We start from the raw sequence: 20,127 nt of genomic DNA, 5'->3' as shown, positions 1-20,127 counted from the left end.
TTTTTTTTTATACTAGTAAGTCAGACTGGGACTGTGATAGTATGGTGGGCAATCTGACAGTAACTGACACTTTATGGGAACTGACTAATTGCCACTAATATCTCCAGTGACACTAATATAGTGATTAGTGCTAATAATAGCAGATGCTGATGACACAAAAATAAGTAGAGCAATAATCTCACATCAGGACATAGAAATTTTGTAGAATGACCTGAATAAAATAAAGGGGTAGGCAGACAAATAACAAATGAGGTTTAATGTGGAGAAATGTAAAGTAATGCACTTGGGGGCAAAAAACAAATGCTAATTATTCACTAGGTGGAAAACCTCTGGGAGAATCAAGGATGGAGAAGGATCTATGGGTGCTAATAGATGACAGATTGAGTAATAGCAAGCAATGTCAATCTGCAGCTATCAAAGCAGGCAGAATATTAGCATGCATAAAAAAAGGGATATACTCCAGGGATAAAAGTATAATTCTGCCATTTTATAAAACCCTGGTTAGGCCACATCTGGAGTATTCTGTCCAGTTCTGGTCACCAGTTCTCAAAGGGGATGTGCTGGAGAGAGTCCAAAGAAGGGCAACGAAATTAAAAGAAGACTGGAGGACCTCAATTTCGAGTAATGGCTGCAAACATTAAATTTATTCTCGCTGGAGATGCAATGCTTGAAGGAGGACATGATAGCGATCTACAAATACGTCAGTGGGGATCCCAGCATAGGAAAAAACTATTCAGTCCCAGGGAGTGTATGAGAATAAAGGGCAACGCATTGAGACTGGAGGAGAAGGGGGTTTTATATCCACAGGGAGCTGTATTCCGCGAGGTGTGGTGATGGGACTCAAGGAATAGATCTGGATCATCAGCAACTTTATTTAATCTGTCCTGATGTGATTAATTTATGACTCACAGGGTGCATATGTTTGAGACTTTTAAAAGACATTTTATATGGTGTGCGCAGCACTGCTAATGCTTGTATTTCCTTTGAAGTTTAAGCATATCATTTTATTTTTAACCTTTATAGCAGCAGCTTTTTGTTTATTAGAATAATTTTTAGTGTAATATTGCTTTAAATACATGAGCACTGGGGTAAGGTGAATACTTGCAATATTTATGACTGTTTGCTTTCGTTTTTATAGTCACTTCCAGGTTACTATACCATAGAGCCGAACAAAGCCAATCTGGTCTTTGTTCAGCTCTGTGATAAACCGGCGGAAGCGCCGGCTGGTCGATGGGGACTCCCGGGGGGATGGAAGATGGTGTGATGAAGGACGTCACCTCCCACTTCTTGTAACACCAATTCAGGGGCTAGTTAGCCGCTAGGATTACTCTTACAAGAGAGCCGACCTGCAAGTACCAGGATCATGCCTACAGATGCAGGTATGTTTGTGGTATAACCACTTTAAGTCTACCAACGGTACGTCACTGGTCGGCAAGTGGATAGAACAAAACATGGTATGATATAGAATGTCATCTTTAACCACTTGCCGCCTGCCATATAGCAATATGACATTGGCAAAGTGGTTGTGATATCCTGACTAGACGTCATATGACGTTGCCAGGATATCAAGCCGCTGCATGCCCTGGGAGAGCGCATCACGGCGATCGTTGTTGCGGTGTGTCAGCCTGACTCTTTACCACGTGATCAGCCGTGTCCAATCACGGCTGATCACAGTGTAAACGGGAAGAGCCGTTGATCGTCTTTTCCTCACTCGCGTCTGTCAGGCGCGAGTAGAGAAGAGCCAATCGGCTGCTCCTCTGACAGGGGGGGTCTGTGCTGATTAATTATAACAGTGCCTACAATGGATGCCAATCAGTGCCCACAATGGATGCCTGCCAATCAGTGATGCCCATCAGTACCATCCATTAGTGTACATTAGTGCCATCTATGCCACCTATCAGTGCCTATCCGTGCTGCCTTTCAGTGCCGCCTATGTGTACCCATCAGTGCTGCATATCAGTACCGCCTATCAGTGCCCCATCAGTGCCGCATATTAGTGCCCATCATCAGTGCCACCTCATCGGTGTCCATCAGTGCCGTCTTATCATTGCCCGTCTGTGCAGCCCCATCAGTGAAGGAGAAAACTTATTTACAAAGTTTTGTAACAAACAAAAAAAAACATTTTTTCTCAAAATTTTCAGCCTTTTTTTAATTTGTTTAGCAGAAAATAAAAATCCCAGTGGTGATCAAATACCACCAAAAGAAAGCTCTATTTGTGGGAACAAAATGATAAAAATTTAGCTTGGGTACAGTGTAGAATGACCGCGCAATTGTCATTCAAAGTGCGACAGTGCTGAAAGCTGAAAATTGGTCTGGGCAGGAAGGTGTGTAAGTGCCCTGTATTGAAGTAGTTAAATAGAGAGTGAAAAATTGTGGAAAAACTCTTAAAAAAGGTTAAAAAGTTACCAAACAAATCTCAGATCTTGCATGCTAATATCGGACATGTCTTTAGTCCCAACAGACAAGGAAAAAAAAAAAGAAAAAATAAATAAATAAATAAAATAGCCCTGCCTTTAATAACACCTAATTGAGCGTCTGAAAAGGCTCTCAAAGGTAGCACTTGTACTGTGTTGCGGTATCATTGTAGCGGGAGTGCCACTATTCAGTGCATTGTGTGCTTGGTGCTACAGAGCAGATGAGACTCTCTCATAACAAGCAGTCATTTTGTCTTGCGCTATAGCTCCCTGCAAGCAGCTACGTCCCTTATTGTACAGTATGCAAATGTATGTGCCTAAACTGCTAGAGAAGAGGGAGAAAAAAAATCCTCATCGAGTAGGAGGAATATATTAATTGTTTTCACTAGGTGTTGTAGCAAAAGTAATTATTTCCCTAATGGTTAATTGTCCTTCCGTAGTATGTTCTATCAGAAAACACAAGGTGCATTATTAAAAGCCTTTCTCCGAAAGGACAATGAGGCTAAATGAGAACAAATGAGATTTTTGTCTTTTTTAGATTGCAGAATAAAGCGGCGTTCTGCTGTTATATATTTAATTTTTTTTCCCTTCCTTTCTCTCGCAATATTGCTGCGCTCTTTTTCTGGCAGGCAACGGTTCCTATCCGAGGGGTTATCGGCGCTCTCTGTCCTTTATGTCGACAGCTTCATTAGGAATTGGACTTGTGTCAGGACGGCATAAAAAAGGGAGAGGAACACTTGGCTCCAAGTGATCTGTAGTGGATGGAGCCATCATCATATTAATACACAGCCGCAGAATTGTTCATTAAGAAGCGACTTGTGCTAAGAGTGATGCATGCTAAATGTGAACTTCTCCAGATGGTCCGAGCCGAGAGTTTCCTTTTTACAAGGCCTTATTGCTGAGCACCTCTGCAGATTCTGTTTCCTGTAATACTAACTTAAAACTGAACTCCAGGCAGATATAAAAGATACAAAAATAATGCAACCCTGTAATCAATACATTCTTAAATGCATATTTTAATGCAGGCGATCTAATGTGGTTGTTAACCTCTGAAATGAAAAATGAACAGAACATATCCCCCTATATTGTACTTGCCGCTATTGAAAGCGCTCAAGTGTGATTTCTGTTTCCTCTCTTTTCCCTCTGTTGTCTGCCTGGACAATTCTGACAGGTCATCCTGACACTACGGAGTCCAGAGAAAAAAACCCCCCACCCCCAGCAGCATACAGAAGATGATTGACAGACTGTGTGGGGGTGTGTGTGTGGGGGGGGGTGGTCCTTTCCCTCCACTCAGGTCTCAGATTACAATCCGCTCCCTGCTTTATGCTGTGCAGTGTGTGACATCAGATCCCTGTTCCCTGTCTTATGGAGCTCAGAAATAGCCTTTGATATGTGTGCTTTACAAGGCTGTAAAAGAGAGAGGGCTGCAGATAAACATGTAAAACTTATGTAGGAGAATTTTTTTTTTTATCTCTGTGTATCGCCTGAAGTTAGTCACTTCATTTAGTATACAGTACATAGGTAAAGGTTTACAAGAACTTAAAAAGTGGTTCTAAATCTCCGACATCTGAACAAAGCATATCCCTCTGTAGTGTGAACTTGTCTCAATCCAGAGCACTAAGTGTCATTTGTCTGATGCTTTGTTCCTCTGCCTTTAGCATGAATCACTTCTGACAAGCTTTCCTGACACCAAAAGAAAAAAGGTTACAGGAGAGGGATCTCCAGCTGATTGACAGCAAAACCTGTGTATGTAATGAGCATTTATGGCTGCCTCCTTGTACATAACATAGTTGAGGGTTGGTATAGGTTAAGATCCGATTTAATGTCAGAAAAATGAGATTCCAACAGGGAAAATAAGACTTTTGTAACAACCATGACAAGAAGCGCAACTGGAACGCTGGGCTGTGAAGGGGCTGGCTCAGGATCTCAGCGGATTGGTGAGAGACTGAGTCAGGTGCCGATCCAGGGTTCTGGGTAGATCCTGACTATATGGTTGGGATCTTTTCAGAGCCTGGACTGGCTCTGTGACATCAGCCAAAAGTGGGCTTTAGCCCGCTGTCCACTGAAAACACATCACAGGAGTGCAGAACAAACTGCACTCCTGTGATCCTTAGAAGTAGGGCCAAAATAGCTTTGGCTATACTTCTCTTTAACCTAAAAACAATTGTGTATGTGATTATCTGAAAAAAAGCTGCAGGAATGAAGGGAAAATCACTTGAAGGTGTATAAAAGAATATTGTGTGCTACAAAGTGAGTACACCCCTCACATTTTTCTAAATATTTTATTATATCTTTTCATGTGACAACACTGAAGAAATGACACTTTGCTACAATGTAAAGTAGTGAGTGTACAGCTTGTATAACAGTGTACATTTGCTGCCCCCTCAAAATAACTCAACACATAGCCATTAATGTCTAAACCGCTGGCAACAAAAGTGAGTACACCCCTAAGTGAAAATGTCCAAATTGGGCCCAAAGTGTCAATATTTTGTGTGGCCACCATTATTTTCCAGCACTGCCTTAACCCTCTTGGGCATGGAGTTCACCAGAGCTTCACAGGTTGCCATTGGAGTCTTCTTCCAATCCTTCATGATGACATCACAGAGCTGGTGGATGTTAGAGACCTTGCGCTCCTCCACAGGAGCCCCACAGATGCTTAATAGGGTCTGGATACATGATTGGCCAGTCCATCACCTTTACCCTCAGCTTCTTTAGCAAGGCAGTGGTCGTCTTGGAGGTGTGTTTGGGGTCGTTATCATGTTGGAAGACTGCCCTGCGGCCCAGTCTCCAAAGGAAGGGGATCATGCTTTGCTTCAGTATGTCACAGTACATGTTGGCATTCATGGTTCCCTCAATGAACTGTAGCTCCCCAGTGCCGGCAGCACTCATGCAGCCCCAGACCATGACACTCCCATCACCGTGCTTGACTGTAGGCAAGACACACTTGTCTTTGTACTCCTCACCTGGTTGCCGCCACACACACTTCACACCATCTGAACCAAGTAAGTTTATCTTGGTCTCATCAGACCACAGGACATGGTTCCAGTAGTCCATGTCCTTAGTCTGCTTGTCTTCAGCAAACTGTTTGCGGGCTTTCTTGTGCATCATCTTTAGAAGAGGCTTCCTTCTGGGATGACAGCCATGCAGACCAGTTTGCTGCAGTGTGCCGCGTATGGTCTAAGCACTGAAAGGCTGACCCCCCACCCCTTCAACATCTGCAGCAATGCTGGCAGCATTCATACGTCTATTTCCCAAAGACAACCTCTGGATATGATGCTGAGGACATGTACTCACATTCTTTAGTCAACCTTGGCGAGGGCTGTTCTGAGTGGAACCTGTCCTGTTTAAACCACTGTATGGTCTTGGCCACCGTGCTGCAGCTCAGTTTCAGGGTCTTGGGAATCTTCTTATAGCCTAGGCCATCTTTATGTAAAGCAACAATTCTTTTTTTCAGATCCTCAGAGAGTTCTTTGCCATGAGGTGCCATGTTGAACTTCCAGTGACCAGTATGAGAGAGTGAGAGCGATAACACCAAATTTCACACACCTACTCCCCATTCACACCTGAGACCTTGTAACACTAACGAGTCACATGACACCGGGGAGGGAAAATGGCTAATTGGGCCCAATTTGGACATTTTCACTTAGGGGTGTACTCACTTTTGTTGCCAGTGGTTTAGAAATGAATGGCTGTGTGTTGAGTTATTTTGAGGGGACAGCAAATTTACACTGTTATACAAGCTGTACACTCACTACTTTACATTGTAGCAAAGTGTCATTTCTGCAGTGTTGTCACATGAAAAGATATAATATTTACAAAAATGTGAGGGGTGTACTCACTTTTGTGAGATACCGTATATATGCCTGCTGTCGACTGAAAACGGGTTGCAGGAGTTCAGGACTAAGTGCACTCTTGTGACCCTCAGGAGAAATAGGGCCAAAATAGCTTTGGCCCCACTTCTCCTTTAAGCAAGCCAGTGAAATACAGAAGAGATCCTGATAATCAAAGGGGTTAAAACAAGCTCGCTACTGTGATGAACTTGTTTGATATTTTCATTTGTAGCTAGTCTGGCGCATGTGGGAGTGATTAAGGTGGCTACAAAGCTGCCCAGTTACACCAACAAGCCTGAAGAATACTCCTACCACTGCGACCCTGCCTGATTGTCAGCTCCTATCCCTTGTGAGACTGGTTCCATCTCCTTCTATCACAGGAGATGCTTCATAGTGGTGTGCAGTGAGAAAGAAAAGCAAATACAGTGGAACCTTGGATTCCGAGCATAATCCGTTCTAGGAGAATGCTTGTAATCATAGGCATGCGCACAGGGTGTGTCGGGTGTGCCCAGGCACACAATAATCACCCCATGCGCAGTAGTGTTATCGCTCTGTGTAGCAGCAGGAACATGGTAAAGATCTCCCTCTTACCGGCTCTGCCATAAGAAAAGTGTTTATGCTCTTCTCTTTCACTTTGCCAGCAGGGAGATCAATGTGCTGGGTTCATATATATGTAGACACATACACGTGCATGTGTGGTTGAGCTTAAGTGTGCACACCCTAATGCAATAGGCTGCGCACACCTATGCTTGTAATCCAAAGCACTTGCATAACAAAGCGAGTTTCCCCATAGAAGTCAGTGGAAACAAAGATAATTAGTTCCGCATTGACTTCTATTACATGCAATACCGCATGTGGCCAGAGGTGGGGGGAGGGGGGGAGAGCCTCGGAAATACTCGGAGACAGCTCGGCTGAACTCAGAAAGGCTCGGGAACTGAGTATTTCTGAGTCATTTTGAGTATTTCCGAACGGCTCCGAACCGTTCTGAGTGTCCCCGGCACCCCCACACCTCTGGCCAAATGCGGTACTGCACCGCCCATTAGCTTGAATTCTGCTTCTTTTGCGAGACAACACTCGCAAACAGAGTCAGAATTGAAAAAAAAAAAAAAAGTTGCTTGTCTTTCAAAACGCTTGTTAACCGTGTTACTCTTAAACCAAGGTTCCACTGTACACCTGAATAACAGCTCACACACTTCTCCTTGAGATATGGTGCTGCACTAAAATAAAAAATTAAGATTGGAGGTTTCGATTTTTATAAGTGCCTATTCCTTACCGCTTCTCTGCAGAAAGGCCCGTTCTACAGTTTATTTTCACCAGGAGAGACGAGGTTAACAGCTCTCCTCGTGTTTTGTATGTATCGGAGTGCTGCAAGTTGAAGGTGCTTCTCTTAAAGACTATTGTTAACTAAACATTATTGCCAAACAGATGGGAAGCGCTCACTAGCCTGATGTTTTCAGGCCTAATTATATTATCACCGGTCCTGTACGGCTCAGTTGAATAGGTGTATCCAGGGGCCAATTTATAATCATTTAGGCAACACCTGTTTGGGAAAAACTGACAGTCAAAGGGCACATTTAAAAAAAATCACATATGTTCTTGTATTTATTACTTGAATGTGGATGTTATCCAGCTGCAGGGAAACCAGGGAGTGTGAAATGTGCCTGTGAGATTGTTGTGCCCGGGGAAGGGCCTGATTAAGGTGGAAATGTCAGATGCATCTTCATTGGTTTAGTATGTACGCCAGCAGAGACGCAACTAAGAAGCTTATTGTCTCAGGAGCCGATGGTGAAGAATAAGCAAAAGACAGGTTTCAATTACTGGACCAGTAAACATCAAATGCAAGGTGCTCTCGGCATGAAAGTGCTGCTAATAGCTTTCACATAGATGTCAAATCAACATAAAATATTGCAATATAATGATTGTGAATAAAAAATAAATAAATAAATAAAAATCAACAATATACCTGTACAAAAATCAATCACTGTCCTAATCTCAAAGCGATATTTAAAAATACCTTTGAAACCACGCTAAAATGTGAAATTTAACAACCGGTGATTAACGAAGCTGAGTGCAAATTTTTATTTCAAAATGTCAAGTGTTGTTCCAAACCATTCATGATCTATTCTATCAATTTTTAACCTGCAATACTTATTGGACTTTGTTTATGGACTTTTTGTTATATTGTTTTGCACTATATAGGTTTGATTCTTTGAGCTCTGCACTTTCATTTGTTTATATACTGTTTATTTCACAAGGTTTTTATTGTCACCTTGAGTGCCAGCTGCCCACACCTTGTTTTATAAATTAGTTGAATTTTGTTTGATAGTTTTTGTTTTTAAAAACATATTTTCAATTTTGCGATTATTAGTGGAGTCAAAACGACATTTATTTTTGGACCGCAGTGATAAGAAAATTTGAAGGAACAGGATGAAAATTATTTCTCAAATATGTGAATTTCTAACTGTGAATCCGGTTTTCATTAGGGAAAGTCCATTCAATCCAAAATCGAATGTTAAAAGCAAACGTTTTTAAAATACTAACTGATGAAACTTTTTCTGTGAATGTTTGTTCCGAAAACTACTAGAGTATGACCAGCTTTACTCTTACTGTACCCTTGTCCAAAACAAGAATAATGTTTTGGCTAGTGATCTACTTTAATTCAGGGATCAACCACCTACAGGTATAGAATAGCCCTCTGGGGCTTAGGAATGCTCTGTAATTAAAGTGATTGTAAAGTCTTGTTTTTTTTTTCTATAAAAATAACAAACATACTTACCTGCTCTGTTGCAGTGGATTTGCACAGAGCAGCCCAGATCCTCCTCTTCTTGGGTCCCTCTTCAGTGCTCCTGGTCCCTCCCTCCTGTTCAGTGCCCCCACAGCAAGCAGCTTGCTATGGGGGCACCCAAGCCGAGTCACAGCTCCCTGTGCCCATTCAGACATGGAGCCCGGCCTGGCCCGCCTCCTCTCTCTTCTGATTGGATTGCCGACTTTGACAGCAGCAGTAGCCAATGGCGCTGCTGCTGTGTTTCAGCCAATCAGGAGGGAGAGTCTCGGATGGCCGAGACCTTTGTGGACATCGCTGGACAGAGAGGGGGGCCCAGGTAAGTATTAGGGGGGCCGAGGGGGGCTGCTGCACACGAGAGGCTTTTTATCTTAATGCAAAGAATGCATTAGGATAAAAAACCTTTTGACGTTACAACCCCTTTTAACATATAACAGGCAATTCTTTTTTGCAACACAACAAAATTCCCAGTGCTGTGAGGTTTTAAAATGTCTATCTTTGTACATATGTGGATAAAAATAACTATGTTGATAAAGAATATATCTATATACACTTTATTGTCAACAGTATTAGGAAGCCTGTCCTTACATGCACATTAACTTTATTAGCATCCCAGTCTTAGTCCGTAGGGTTCAGTATTGAGTTGGCCCACCCTTTACAGGTATAACAGCTTCAACTCTTCTGGGAAGGCTGTCCACAGGGTTTAGGAGTGTGTCTATGTGAATGTTTGACCATTCTTCCAAAAGCACATCTGTAAGGTCAGGCACTGATGTGGATGAGAAGGCCTGGCAGTCTCCACGCCAATTTATCCCAAAGGTGTTTTATCAGGTTGAGATCAGGACTCTGTGCAGGCCAGTCAAGTTCTTCCACCCAAAACTCGCTCATCCATGTCTTTATGGACCTTGCTTTGTGCACTGGTGTGCAGTCATGTTGGAACAAGAAGGGGCCATTCCCAAACTCTTCCCACAAAGTTGGGAGCATGAAATTGTCCAAAATGTCTTTGTATGATGATGCCTTAAGAGTTTCTTTCACTAGAACTAAGGGGCCAAGCTCAACCCCTGAAAAACAACCCCACACCATAATCCCCCCCTCACCAAATGATTTGGACCAGTGCACAAAGCAAGGTCCATAAAGACATGGATGAGCGAGTTTGGGGTGGAGGAGCTTGACTGGCCTGCACAGAGTCCTGACATCAACCCGATAGAACACCTTTGGTATGAATTAGAGCAGAGACTGCTAGCCAGGCATTTTCATCCAACATCATTACCTGACCTCACAAATGCGCTTTTGGAAGAGTGGTCAAACATTCCCATAGACACACTCCTAACCCTTGTGGAAAGCCTTCCCAGAAATGTTGAAGCTGTTATAGCTGCAAAGGGTGGGCCAACTCAATATTAAACCCTACGGACTAAGACTGGGATGCCATTAAAGATCATGTAAAGACAAGTGTCCCAATAATTTTGATAATATTGTGTATGTTTGATTAAAATTAATCACCTATCACTGCTGCCACACCTTATTAAATGATCAAATCAAATCATCTACGTGGCTACATGGCGACCTGAAATGACATCAGGACCCAAGCCGGAAGTGACGTGGGAACGTGGTCTGAGTTGTCTGGAGGTGGTGAGAACTACCATTGCTGAGTTTTACCTGGCGCCATTTCCTGCTATTGAAATGAAAAGCGTTTTTTGTGATCTTATCTTGTGAGTGGTTTTCCACTAGTTTTAAATATAGGGAAATTTTATTGGTTATTATACCCTTGGAGGCATCTTTTCTTTCTCTTTTCATATTTGAATGAAATGTTTATTGGATTAATTTGGTGAAGAGTAAGGATTTGATAGCGGATATTTAACTACAAAAGCCATCTATGCCATCCATGAGAGTGGAAGGCATGGCGCTCTGGTGAGTGACTTTCTTTAAGGGAAGAACTTGGAGCACTATATTTTGACACTTTTATGGTAGACTTTATTTGTAATATAAGACTATCTGTCTTGTTTTTTTGCTTTTTAAGTAAAAAGATTATTTTTTTGATCCCAGCGCTACTGTAAAGTGAATATTTTTTGCACTTAGATGTTTTGAATACATTTTGTTAATGGCAGGGTAAAATGTCACGTAGTCATTCAGAGATGGGCTTTATTTTTATTTGTATTTACTAAAAAGGACAAGTACAACTTGCTATACTGTTTTATCAGCCTTTTTTAACATCAGTTTAGACTGGTTCATATAAACTTCTGGTGCCATTTTTTTTATTAGCCATATTGGCAAGGCTCAAGCTGCCTACAGACTTTCACAAGCTAGCAGGTCACCCACTGAATCTAAGGAACTGGTGTGCTTGTGCCTATAGCAAGCAGGGTGAGGCACCCTATAGACATCCCTGATGCCCCTGTCACTGGAAGGGGGGCAGGGGGTTAGGCAGTTAATTATTAATGGGAATAATCCAAGCCAGGGGATCAACTGATCTCCCTTTTAATGTAATCAGAACAAAAAAAAAAGAACAATGTGAACATGTGAAAAAATACACTTCGATAACAAGCACTGCAATAATAACTCAAAATATGTGAAAGTGAAGATGCACTATGATTTCCCTTGTAGAGGCTGTTTACACCATTGTCTTGGTAAACCATGCACATTGTGGTGCCATTCACTTTAAAAAAAATAAATGTACAGAATGCACCTTTGCTACAGCATGCTCAAGTGCACATAACATAATGATTTATTCTTTCCAATGATTTTTGAGTTTTCCAAGAAAGATTTACATAACCAATATAGAAAAACCAGTGTGGTTACATTCTCCCACATTCCCATTATAACTATGGTAGTCAGATTTATGGAATGGAAATCTGCTGACAAGAAGTCAGTCGATCATCAGTGGACTACAAAGACCACTTGTTGTTACCCTACAACATAAATATTTGTTGAAAAAAAATAGAGGATTGATTTTTCCTGCAGTGAGACCCATTCAATATGAATTTGATGCCGTAAAGCAATGTTCCATAAAGCACATTAGACATGTGCACACTGAAATATTTCGTTTCAGAATTTTGTTTGCGTCCGAAAAATAAATTTATTTAGTTAGTCCCGAAATTCGTTTTTATTAATTTTGTTTCATTAAAAAAAATGCATTCGTCCGAAAATCCGATATAATTAAGGTCGAATCTGTTATTGAAGGCTTATGGTGTCTGTCGAATGTTCTAAGAAGATTTGACAGAGCAGCTAAACTGTACGACGCCGCAATCGTACATTTCCGGTCGAATGTTCCGTCTACAAGCTATAGTAGAATTCTAATGTTGTATGACACTAGTAATAATTATATTAATTAATATTACTAGTCAACCAACATTAGAATTCTTCTATAGCCTATGGGCGGAGCATTTGACCATAAATGTCCGCTCGTGGCGACTGCTTCGTCGAATCTTTATGTCGAATCTTTTCTCTCTATGTCGAATAATCGTGGACATTACAAGTTAGGTTAGGCACATTCTACCTTTTTGCTATATTCTCTATAGTGTCAAATCTTTTCTCTCTATCTCGAATCTTTTCTCTCTATGTCGAATAATCTTGGACTAATAGAGCTAAGGTTAGGCACATTCGACCACAGGTTCGATGGACACAGATCGCTATTGTCAGCGCCATGTCAAATCACCTATCTATATCGAACTGTTGTCACAACGAAAAGGAAAATAAAGCATTTGTTTATGTCGGATCTTTCGGTTTTCGGATTCTGCACGTTCGTTATCGTTTGTTAAAACGACAACGAAAATGCATTCGGACGAAAACGAATGCACATGTCTAAAGCACATGTGGTGCACCATGGTGCAAATGGGCACTTAGAAATTTTAAAGTTTTTCCAGCATGGTAGAAAATTCCAACTTAAAGGTGATTTTTAGGTATGGAAATTTTTAGTTACATTGGTCCAGCTTGGAGCAGTGTAACTATGCATGTACCATTGTTAATCCCCCTGGAAGCCGCAAGTCCTTGTAGTAGGCAACACTACTACAGTGATCTCCTTTAGCTTTTGGGTACCATGCCTAGCAGCTGCCCTGCTGCTTATTGAACATACAAGGTCATTTACATGCCAGGACACTCTTCAGACAACAGTTTTCATTTTATTAATGAGTGCAAAGCATTCTCTGATTGGATGTAGTGGAGATGTTGATGTCATTGCCACGCCACTCCACCCGGTCTTAGTACTGGAATCATGATGGATCCCACCAAGTTAAACGTTCCAAATAATTCATAAGGATATCTTCACACAGGTTTATAGTGAGGTAGGTGCCATTGGCACCCATTGTACAATCTCCCCAGGCTAGCTCATAAATGGCTGTCAGGAATCTGTAGAATGCATAAACATCTATTGGTATACCAAGGATAGTCCCACGTAATCAGAAAACCTTCCTTTTGTATATCGTTCCACCTTTTTACAAAAGAGAAAAGTAGAATGCTGTATTTGTGATAGGCTTCCTAAACTTTTGTCTAGATCTATAAACAGTGATGGTATTATAAACCGTGTTTTTTGGCCTTAAATATTGTACTTTTTTTAAACATTTATTTACAATAAGTCTCAAGCTTGCAGAAGTTTGGTCACATGACTACTCTTTGGAAACAGGACAGTGATAGATTGGAGTGGATAATTTGGAGACCCGACTCTTCAGGCTTCAGACAGTCTAATGAAATCATCCTTCTTGCCATAGCCGGCCCTGGGCATATGCCCCTTTTTCCCATTTAATATGTTGGCTGCGTTTTGATCAGGCTCTTCCTGGCTGATTTTAGAATCCTGACCGTTCCCGATCTATATCGTTCAAACAGACTGTGCAGAAGGTTATATGGCAAAGTTATGCATTGTGGAGTTTTTGCCTTGCGTCTGTTCCCTTATAATAAAATCTCGCCCTTCTGTTTTGTTAACAAATGAGTATTCAGCGGCTCAGCCCAGCGTTTTCCCAGCGCGAAGCATTTGCATCCCTAGCAGGATTTTGTTGTCTGTGAAAGTCACCAGTCTTACTGGGCAGCGTGGTTGGAGCGCTTGTAATTAGTCTGCAGATTGCATGCTCCTTCAGACTGAAGATGACCCTTCTGGATACCCGCACAAGATAACAGCTGGCATATTCCCCAGTGGCCCGTTTGTCCTTTGGTTTGTAACCAGCAGAGTCGGAGCTCCATCCCAAGATCCACAGCAGGACAGCCGTGGCCTCCAACGCTGGACAGCAGACGAGACACTAATAAATGTGATTACAAAATGTGGGATCAGTATCAAGAAATCCTCTGTGCTAATCCAGCAAATTACATCCTCCGCAATGTCAAGATTTAAAGATACATAGCCACTTCTGCTGCTAGAATGCTTAGCTGTGGCTTGAATCATCTGTTCTTACATAGAATAGGGCTGTGTAAACACCAGAAAATTCCATAAAGTAGCCAGACACCGTAAAAGCGTGCCAAATGGTAGCCGTATGCAAGCTGTGATATGCTTTGAGAAAAAGTGAAAAATATATACGTAAAGACACCAACAAAAGCTTGTTCTTTAAAGTTAACCTTACTGTTAGTATACTTGTATATTCCAAACCTTTCTATTCTTTCTATTTTTTTTTTTTTTTTTTTTTGCTTTGGATAGATTTGAAAAGGGTTAAAACCCCTTAATTTTTTCCCCCCCTTTCTTTGCCTCACCAGGGTGATTTCCCTTCACTTCCTGTCTTAATGACAACAGGAAGTGAGAGGAAAGTGATGGGAATTTCCCTCATAGACAGTTGTCACTGGTACAAATGACCTCCTTGAAAACGATAGAGTTCCTTTTGTTCTAGTGACAACTGTAAAGTTAAATTTTCCATTACTTTGTTTCAGTTACAGTGGTCAGTAGGTGAAACCGCGAATGTGAATTTACCCAGCAGGGACACACAGCAATAAAAAATTTGACAGAGGTTCTAATCCTTTCCTTGCTCTCTCCAAACTGTAAAAAACAAAAAAGTATTGGCTTTAGATATACTTGCACTGTCACCTTAACAATTCACCTGCTGTTATAAGGTGTAAATCATACCTGTAAACAAAAAAGTTTGGCTATATAATTGCCCCCACTGTGGGGCCTAGGCAAGGATGACCTCACACTCCTTCCGCAATTCCCAGGGAATACAGAGCAGCCAAAATCTTGCAAGACGACTCCTTTGCAATGGACTGGAATGTCTTCAAATAAAAATTTTTTATTACGCGCTGACTCCCTGGAGTCAGTGGGCGGAGAAGAGACAGAGGGAGTCAGGGGCATGATGGAGGTGTCAGAACAGCGCGATGGCCATATTGATACACCCCGTACACCCAGCACCCCAGTACACCTCATCCACAGTAAGGCTTGTTAGTTGTTACACACAGCCAAGTTATGTTTGCACAGCCAAATCAGTGCTGACTTTTAGTGCCCATCAGTGCCACCTATCAGTGCCCATCAGTGCTGCATATTAGTGCTGCCTCATCAGTGCCCATTTGTGCCACCTATCTGTGCTGCATATCAGTGCCCATCACTGCTGCATATTAGTTTCTCCTCATCAGTGCCACCCCATCAGTTCTCCTCAGTGCTGCCTCATCAGGGCCCTCAGTGCAGCCTATCAGCGCACATCAGTGAAGGAGAAAAATTACTTATTTACAAAATTGTGCTTTGAAAACTGTCACATGACAATAAAAAAAGTATCTGTAATCGGCATCGTCGAGTACTTGAAAAAAAGTATCGGTACTCAGTCTTAAAAAAGTAGTATCGGTGCAACCTAGTATGCACTCATAGACAAGAAATAATTCAAATGCCGCACATCAGAACAGCCCATGTGTAAGACAAATAAAAGCGGCCTTAGCCTGGCTCTGACCAGGCCACACCTTCCAGACAGGTTTCAGCCTGCCCACAGGGCTTAGTCTTGAAATAGACATGACTAAGCCCTGTGGATATGGTGAAATGCATCGGGGGGGCTCTGGCCTGGTTGGAGACATGCTGAAGCCGCTTTTATTTATCTTACACCTGGCCTGTTCTGGTGTGCAGCGTTTGGATTATTTCTTGACTTTTTTTTACAGATACACCCACTAACAAGAGGTGATTTGTAAATAGGGAGGGGATACAGGTAATTTAAGCATACCCTGCATTGTACTGCAAGGTCTGCTTTAATAAACAGGCAGTATTGGCCTCCCCCTTCCCCTTTTTTAGAGATCCCATTTGTAAATTGGACTTGGTTGGGCAGATTCATACCAGGCATAGGCAAGGCCAGACTAATATGCTTGATGTCTGAATCCTAGATTGTAAGCTCTAGTGAGCAGGGCCCTCTGATTCCTCTTGTACCAAATTGTACTGTCTGCCTTCATTTTGTTAAGCGCTGCGCAAACTGTTGGCGCTATATAAATCGTGTATAATAATAATAAATGGAAGATGTGGGAGGAGTTGAGAGGACTGGACACGAAATCCCACGACCGATGGGATGAGTGAAGGATCAAGGGGAGGAAGTGGCTCTCCATTGTAGTATAATTAGGATTGTGTGATAGTAGGAAAAGGGGCGGAGAACTGTCTGTCCAATCATAGACTTGGACTCCTCCCATTTATCAAAAATGTTGAAGTTTTATTTTTTGTGGGGGGGTTGCAAGTAGCTGGCCTTGCCTAGGGCACAAAATAGACTAGCATTAGCCCTGCATATATTGCATTGCATGTTTTAGCTGGCCAACTGTGTCAGAGTGGTCCCTGGCCAGTCCTTGCTCTACAGTGCAAAATGCTTATGGCATACTTTAATGGACATACAGTTGTGTGAAAAAGTATTTGCCCCCTTTCTGATTGTTTTATTTTTTTGCATATATGTCACACTTAAATCACTCAGATATAAAGAAAAGGGAGTACCATCCAATTAGGTCATATAGGTTGCCACCATCCCTTATAACGGAGAAAAAGAAATAACCCCTCAAAAATAGATGGGACTTTGAAGGCAACAAAGTAATAAAAACAATTTTATTGGTACAAATATACAATACACATAAGAATAAGGCAAAAGCAATAACATTGAATATACAAAAAAGTGGTAAAATGAGGAATATACTGATGTAGAGATCGAATGTATATTCGTGTAGTCTTCCACCTAGGCCTACGCGTTTCCGGACTGCCCATAGAGTCCCTTCATCAAGGGCAACTTGTGGGAGGAATTACACCAAGTATATTCAGAAAAGGAGGCTCACTGTCAAGGTCTCGGAGGTAGATACGCAAAGATGCCACAGGAATCCAGAAAGGAAGTGGGCGTGTGTCTGGCCCCGCCTTATCCACACTGGTCCCAACGTGCGACCCCGGGGGAGCTGGAGGGGTAGCACTTATCCTGGAAGGATCCAAAAAACAGAGAATCAATGGGGGATTGTCCTAATGCTAATTCGTAAAGAATTTCATTAGTAGATATAAGCAAATGCCCCCTGGATGTCAGCAAAAGAGCGAGGGTCCCTTAAAGGCATACGCAGCTCAGAAGGTTGCAAAAGATGGCAATTTCCTACTTAGGCAGGATCGTGTTGGTGATAGGGCTGTACTGTAGTGTGCTGGGGAGCTCCGTTCGTCAGATCTGTGACCACCGCCGCCGAGCAGGACAGTGACAATCACTCAGATCATCAAAAAATTGTATTATTACACAGAGATAACCCGAGTAAATACAAAATTCAGTTTTTAAATGATGGTTTCATTTATTAAGGCAAAAAAAGCTGTCCAAAGCTGCCTGGCTTTATGTGAAAAAGTAATTGCTCCCTAAACCTAATAACTGGTTGTGCCACACTTGGTGGCAACAACTGCAATCAAGCGTTTGCGATAACTGGTAATGAGCCTTTCACATTGCTGTGGAGCAATTTTGGCCCACTCTTCTTTGCAGAATTATTTTAATTCAGCCACATTGGAGGGTTTTCCAGCATGAACGGCCCGTGTAAGGTCATGATACAGCATCTGAATTGGATTTAAGTCCGGGCTTTGACTAGGCCACTCCAAAACCTAAATTTTGCTTTGTTTGAACCATTTGGCGGTGGACTTGCATGTGTTTCGCATCATTGTCCTCCTGCCTAACCCAAGTGCACTTGAGCTTGAGGTCACGAACTAATGGTCGGACATTCTCCTTTAGGATTTTATGGTAGAGCTCAGAATTTATGGTTCCATCAATTATGGGAAGTAGTCCAGGTCCTGAAGCTGCAAAGCAGCCCCAGACCATCACGCTACCACCACCATGTCTGACTGTTGGTATGATGTTCCTGGTTTGAAATGCTGTATTCATTTTATGCCAGATGTACCGGGATGCACACCTTCCAATCAGTAAAATTTTTGTCTCATCAGTCCACAGATTATTTGCCCAAAAGTCTTGGGGATAATCGAGATGTTTTTTGGTAAATGTGAGATGAACCTTTGTGTTCTTTTTGGTCAGCATGGCTTTGGCCTTGGAGCTCTCCTATGGATGACATTTTTGCCCAGTCTCTTTCTTATTGTTGAATCATGAACACTGATCTTGCTTGAGGCAAGTGAGGCCTGCAGTTTTGTATATGTTGTTTTGGGTTCTTTTATGACCTCCTGGATGAGTCGTCGTCATGCTCTGGAAGTAATTTTTGTAAGCCGGCCACTCCTGGGAAGGTTTACCACTGTTCCAATTTATCTCCATTTGTGGATAATGACTCTCCCCATGGATCACTAGAGTTCCAAAGCCTTAGAAATGGCTTTGAAACCATTCCTAGACCGATACATGTACATTACTTTGTTTCTAACCTGTTCTTGATTTTTTTTTTTTAGATTGTGGCATGATGTGTGGCTTTTTGTGATCTGTTAGCGTGCTTCACTTTGTCAGACAGCTCCTACTCATGTGATTTATTGATTCAACAGGTCTGGCAGTAATTAGGCCTGGATGTGGCAAGTGAAATTTAACTCAACTTTCCAAAAAATTGTGGTCAATCACAGTTCATTCATGATTCAGCATGGGAGGGGGACAATTACGTTTTCACATAGGGCCAGGCAGGTTTGAACAGCTTTTTTCCCTTAATAAATTAAATAATAATTTAAAAACTGCATCTAGGATTTACTCGGGTTATCTTTGTATGATAATAAAATTTGTTTGATGACCTGAATCATTTAAGTGTGAGAAATATGCAAAAAAAAAAAAAAAATCAGGAAGGGGGCAAATACCTTTTCATACAACCGATATGGGGAAGACATTGACGTTTAATTATACATGCAAGCTTTGTCATTTGCAAAGTCTTTCTTGCAATAAATGTACTCTTCTCTTCTGTCTAGGTCCTGCTAGTTTTGGATACAAGGACTCAAGAGACCTTTATTTTAAAAGTAAGTACAAATATATCTGGAATATCATTGCAAATTTTTGTTTACCTTCCTGCCTTATTATCCTACAACCTGCTAGCTAATTTCAAGAAGTCAAAGGTTCTGTGTTCTGTAAAGGAAACGTAAAGGCATAGCCCACTTTAACCATTCATTGTGCTGTAAGGACCTTGATGACCAGCTCAACGTTACATTGCAGTTGGAGCAGCCCCATGAATGATGGTAAGAGATTCTCAATTGGGAGGTGCTGGCTTCTATTTATGTAAAGATTTTGTCAGAATAAACTTCTTAAAGCAGACCTTTTACTATAAGGGCTTGTGTTGACAAGCTGCTGTTCTCTTCAGAACAGTTCATCCCCCCATACAAGTTTATGGGAATGCAAAAGAAGCTTAAAGGAGGTCAAAAGCAGCTCAAATTCACCGGTAATGAATTCTGAACAAAAAATGGGGGGTAAAAGGTCCTTGAATCCACACTCACCAAAGTAGCAAACAGCAAATAGAGTACCAGCCGATTCGTCAATATGTGACGGGATACCTGCCCTAAAAGCAATGGCACTATATCAACAACAGAAAGAGGAGACAAGGGAGTCCCCAGAAAGCAAAAAAGGGGAATGGTCAACTACGGCTTATGGTACAAAAATGCAAAAAGGCTTTATTAAGGGTAGGGGGGGGGTGGGGGTATTTACATATACAAAAAATTCCAAATATATGTAAGATAAACAATGTATCTAAATAACACAGTCCGTCTCACTACACTAAACCAAAATTAAAAACCATGCTGCAACATTGATGAATAAAACTGCAGAGCGTGCCTGCA

General features: G+C 41.8%; 1 protein-coding gene across 1 annotated transcript in view; it reads left to right on the top strand.

The window, feature by feature from the left end:
• Positions 1–20,127, top strand: part of RPS6KC1 (ribosomal protein S6 kinase C1) — a 238,383-nt gene that overhangs the window by 137,195 nt on the left and 81,061 nt on the right. The window contains exon 10 of the mRNA XM_073628393.1: positions 19,270–19,317. Coding sequence (XP_073484494.1) covers positions 19,270–19,317 — 48 coding nt within the window. The remainder of the gene's footprint in view (positions 1–19,269; positions 19,318–20,127) is intronic.

This window comes from Aquarana catesbeiana, linkage group LG04, assembly GCF_042186555.1.
Source record: "Aquarana catesbeiana isolate 2022-GZ linkage group LG04, ASM4218655v1, whole genome shotgun sequence".
Lineage (NCBI taxonomy): Eukaryota > Metazoa > Chordata > Amphibia > Anura > Ranidae > Aquarana > Aquarana catesbeiana.
Note: the sequence above shows the minus strand (reverse complement) of the source record. Positions and strands in the feature narration are given on the sequence as shown.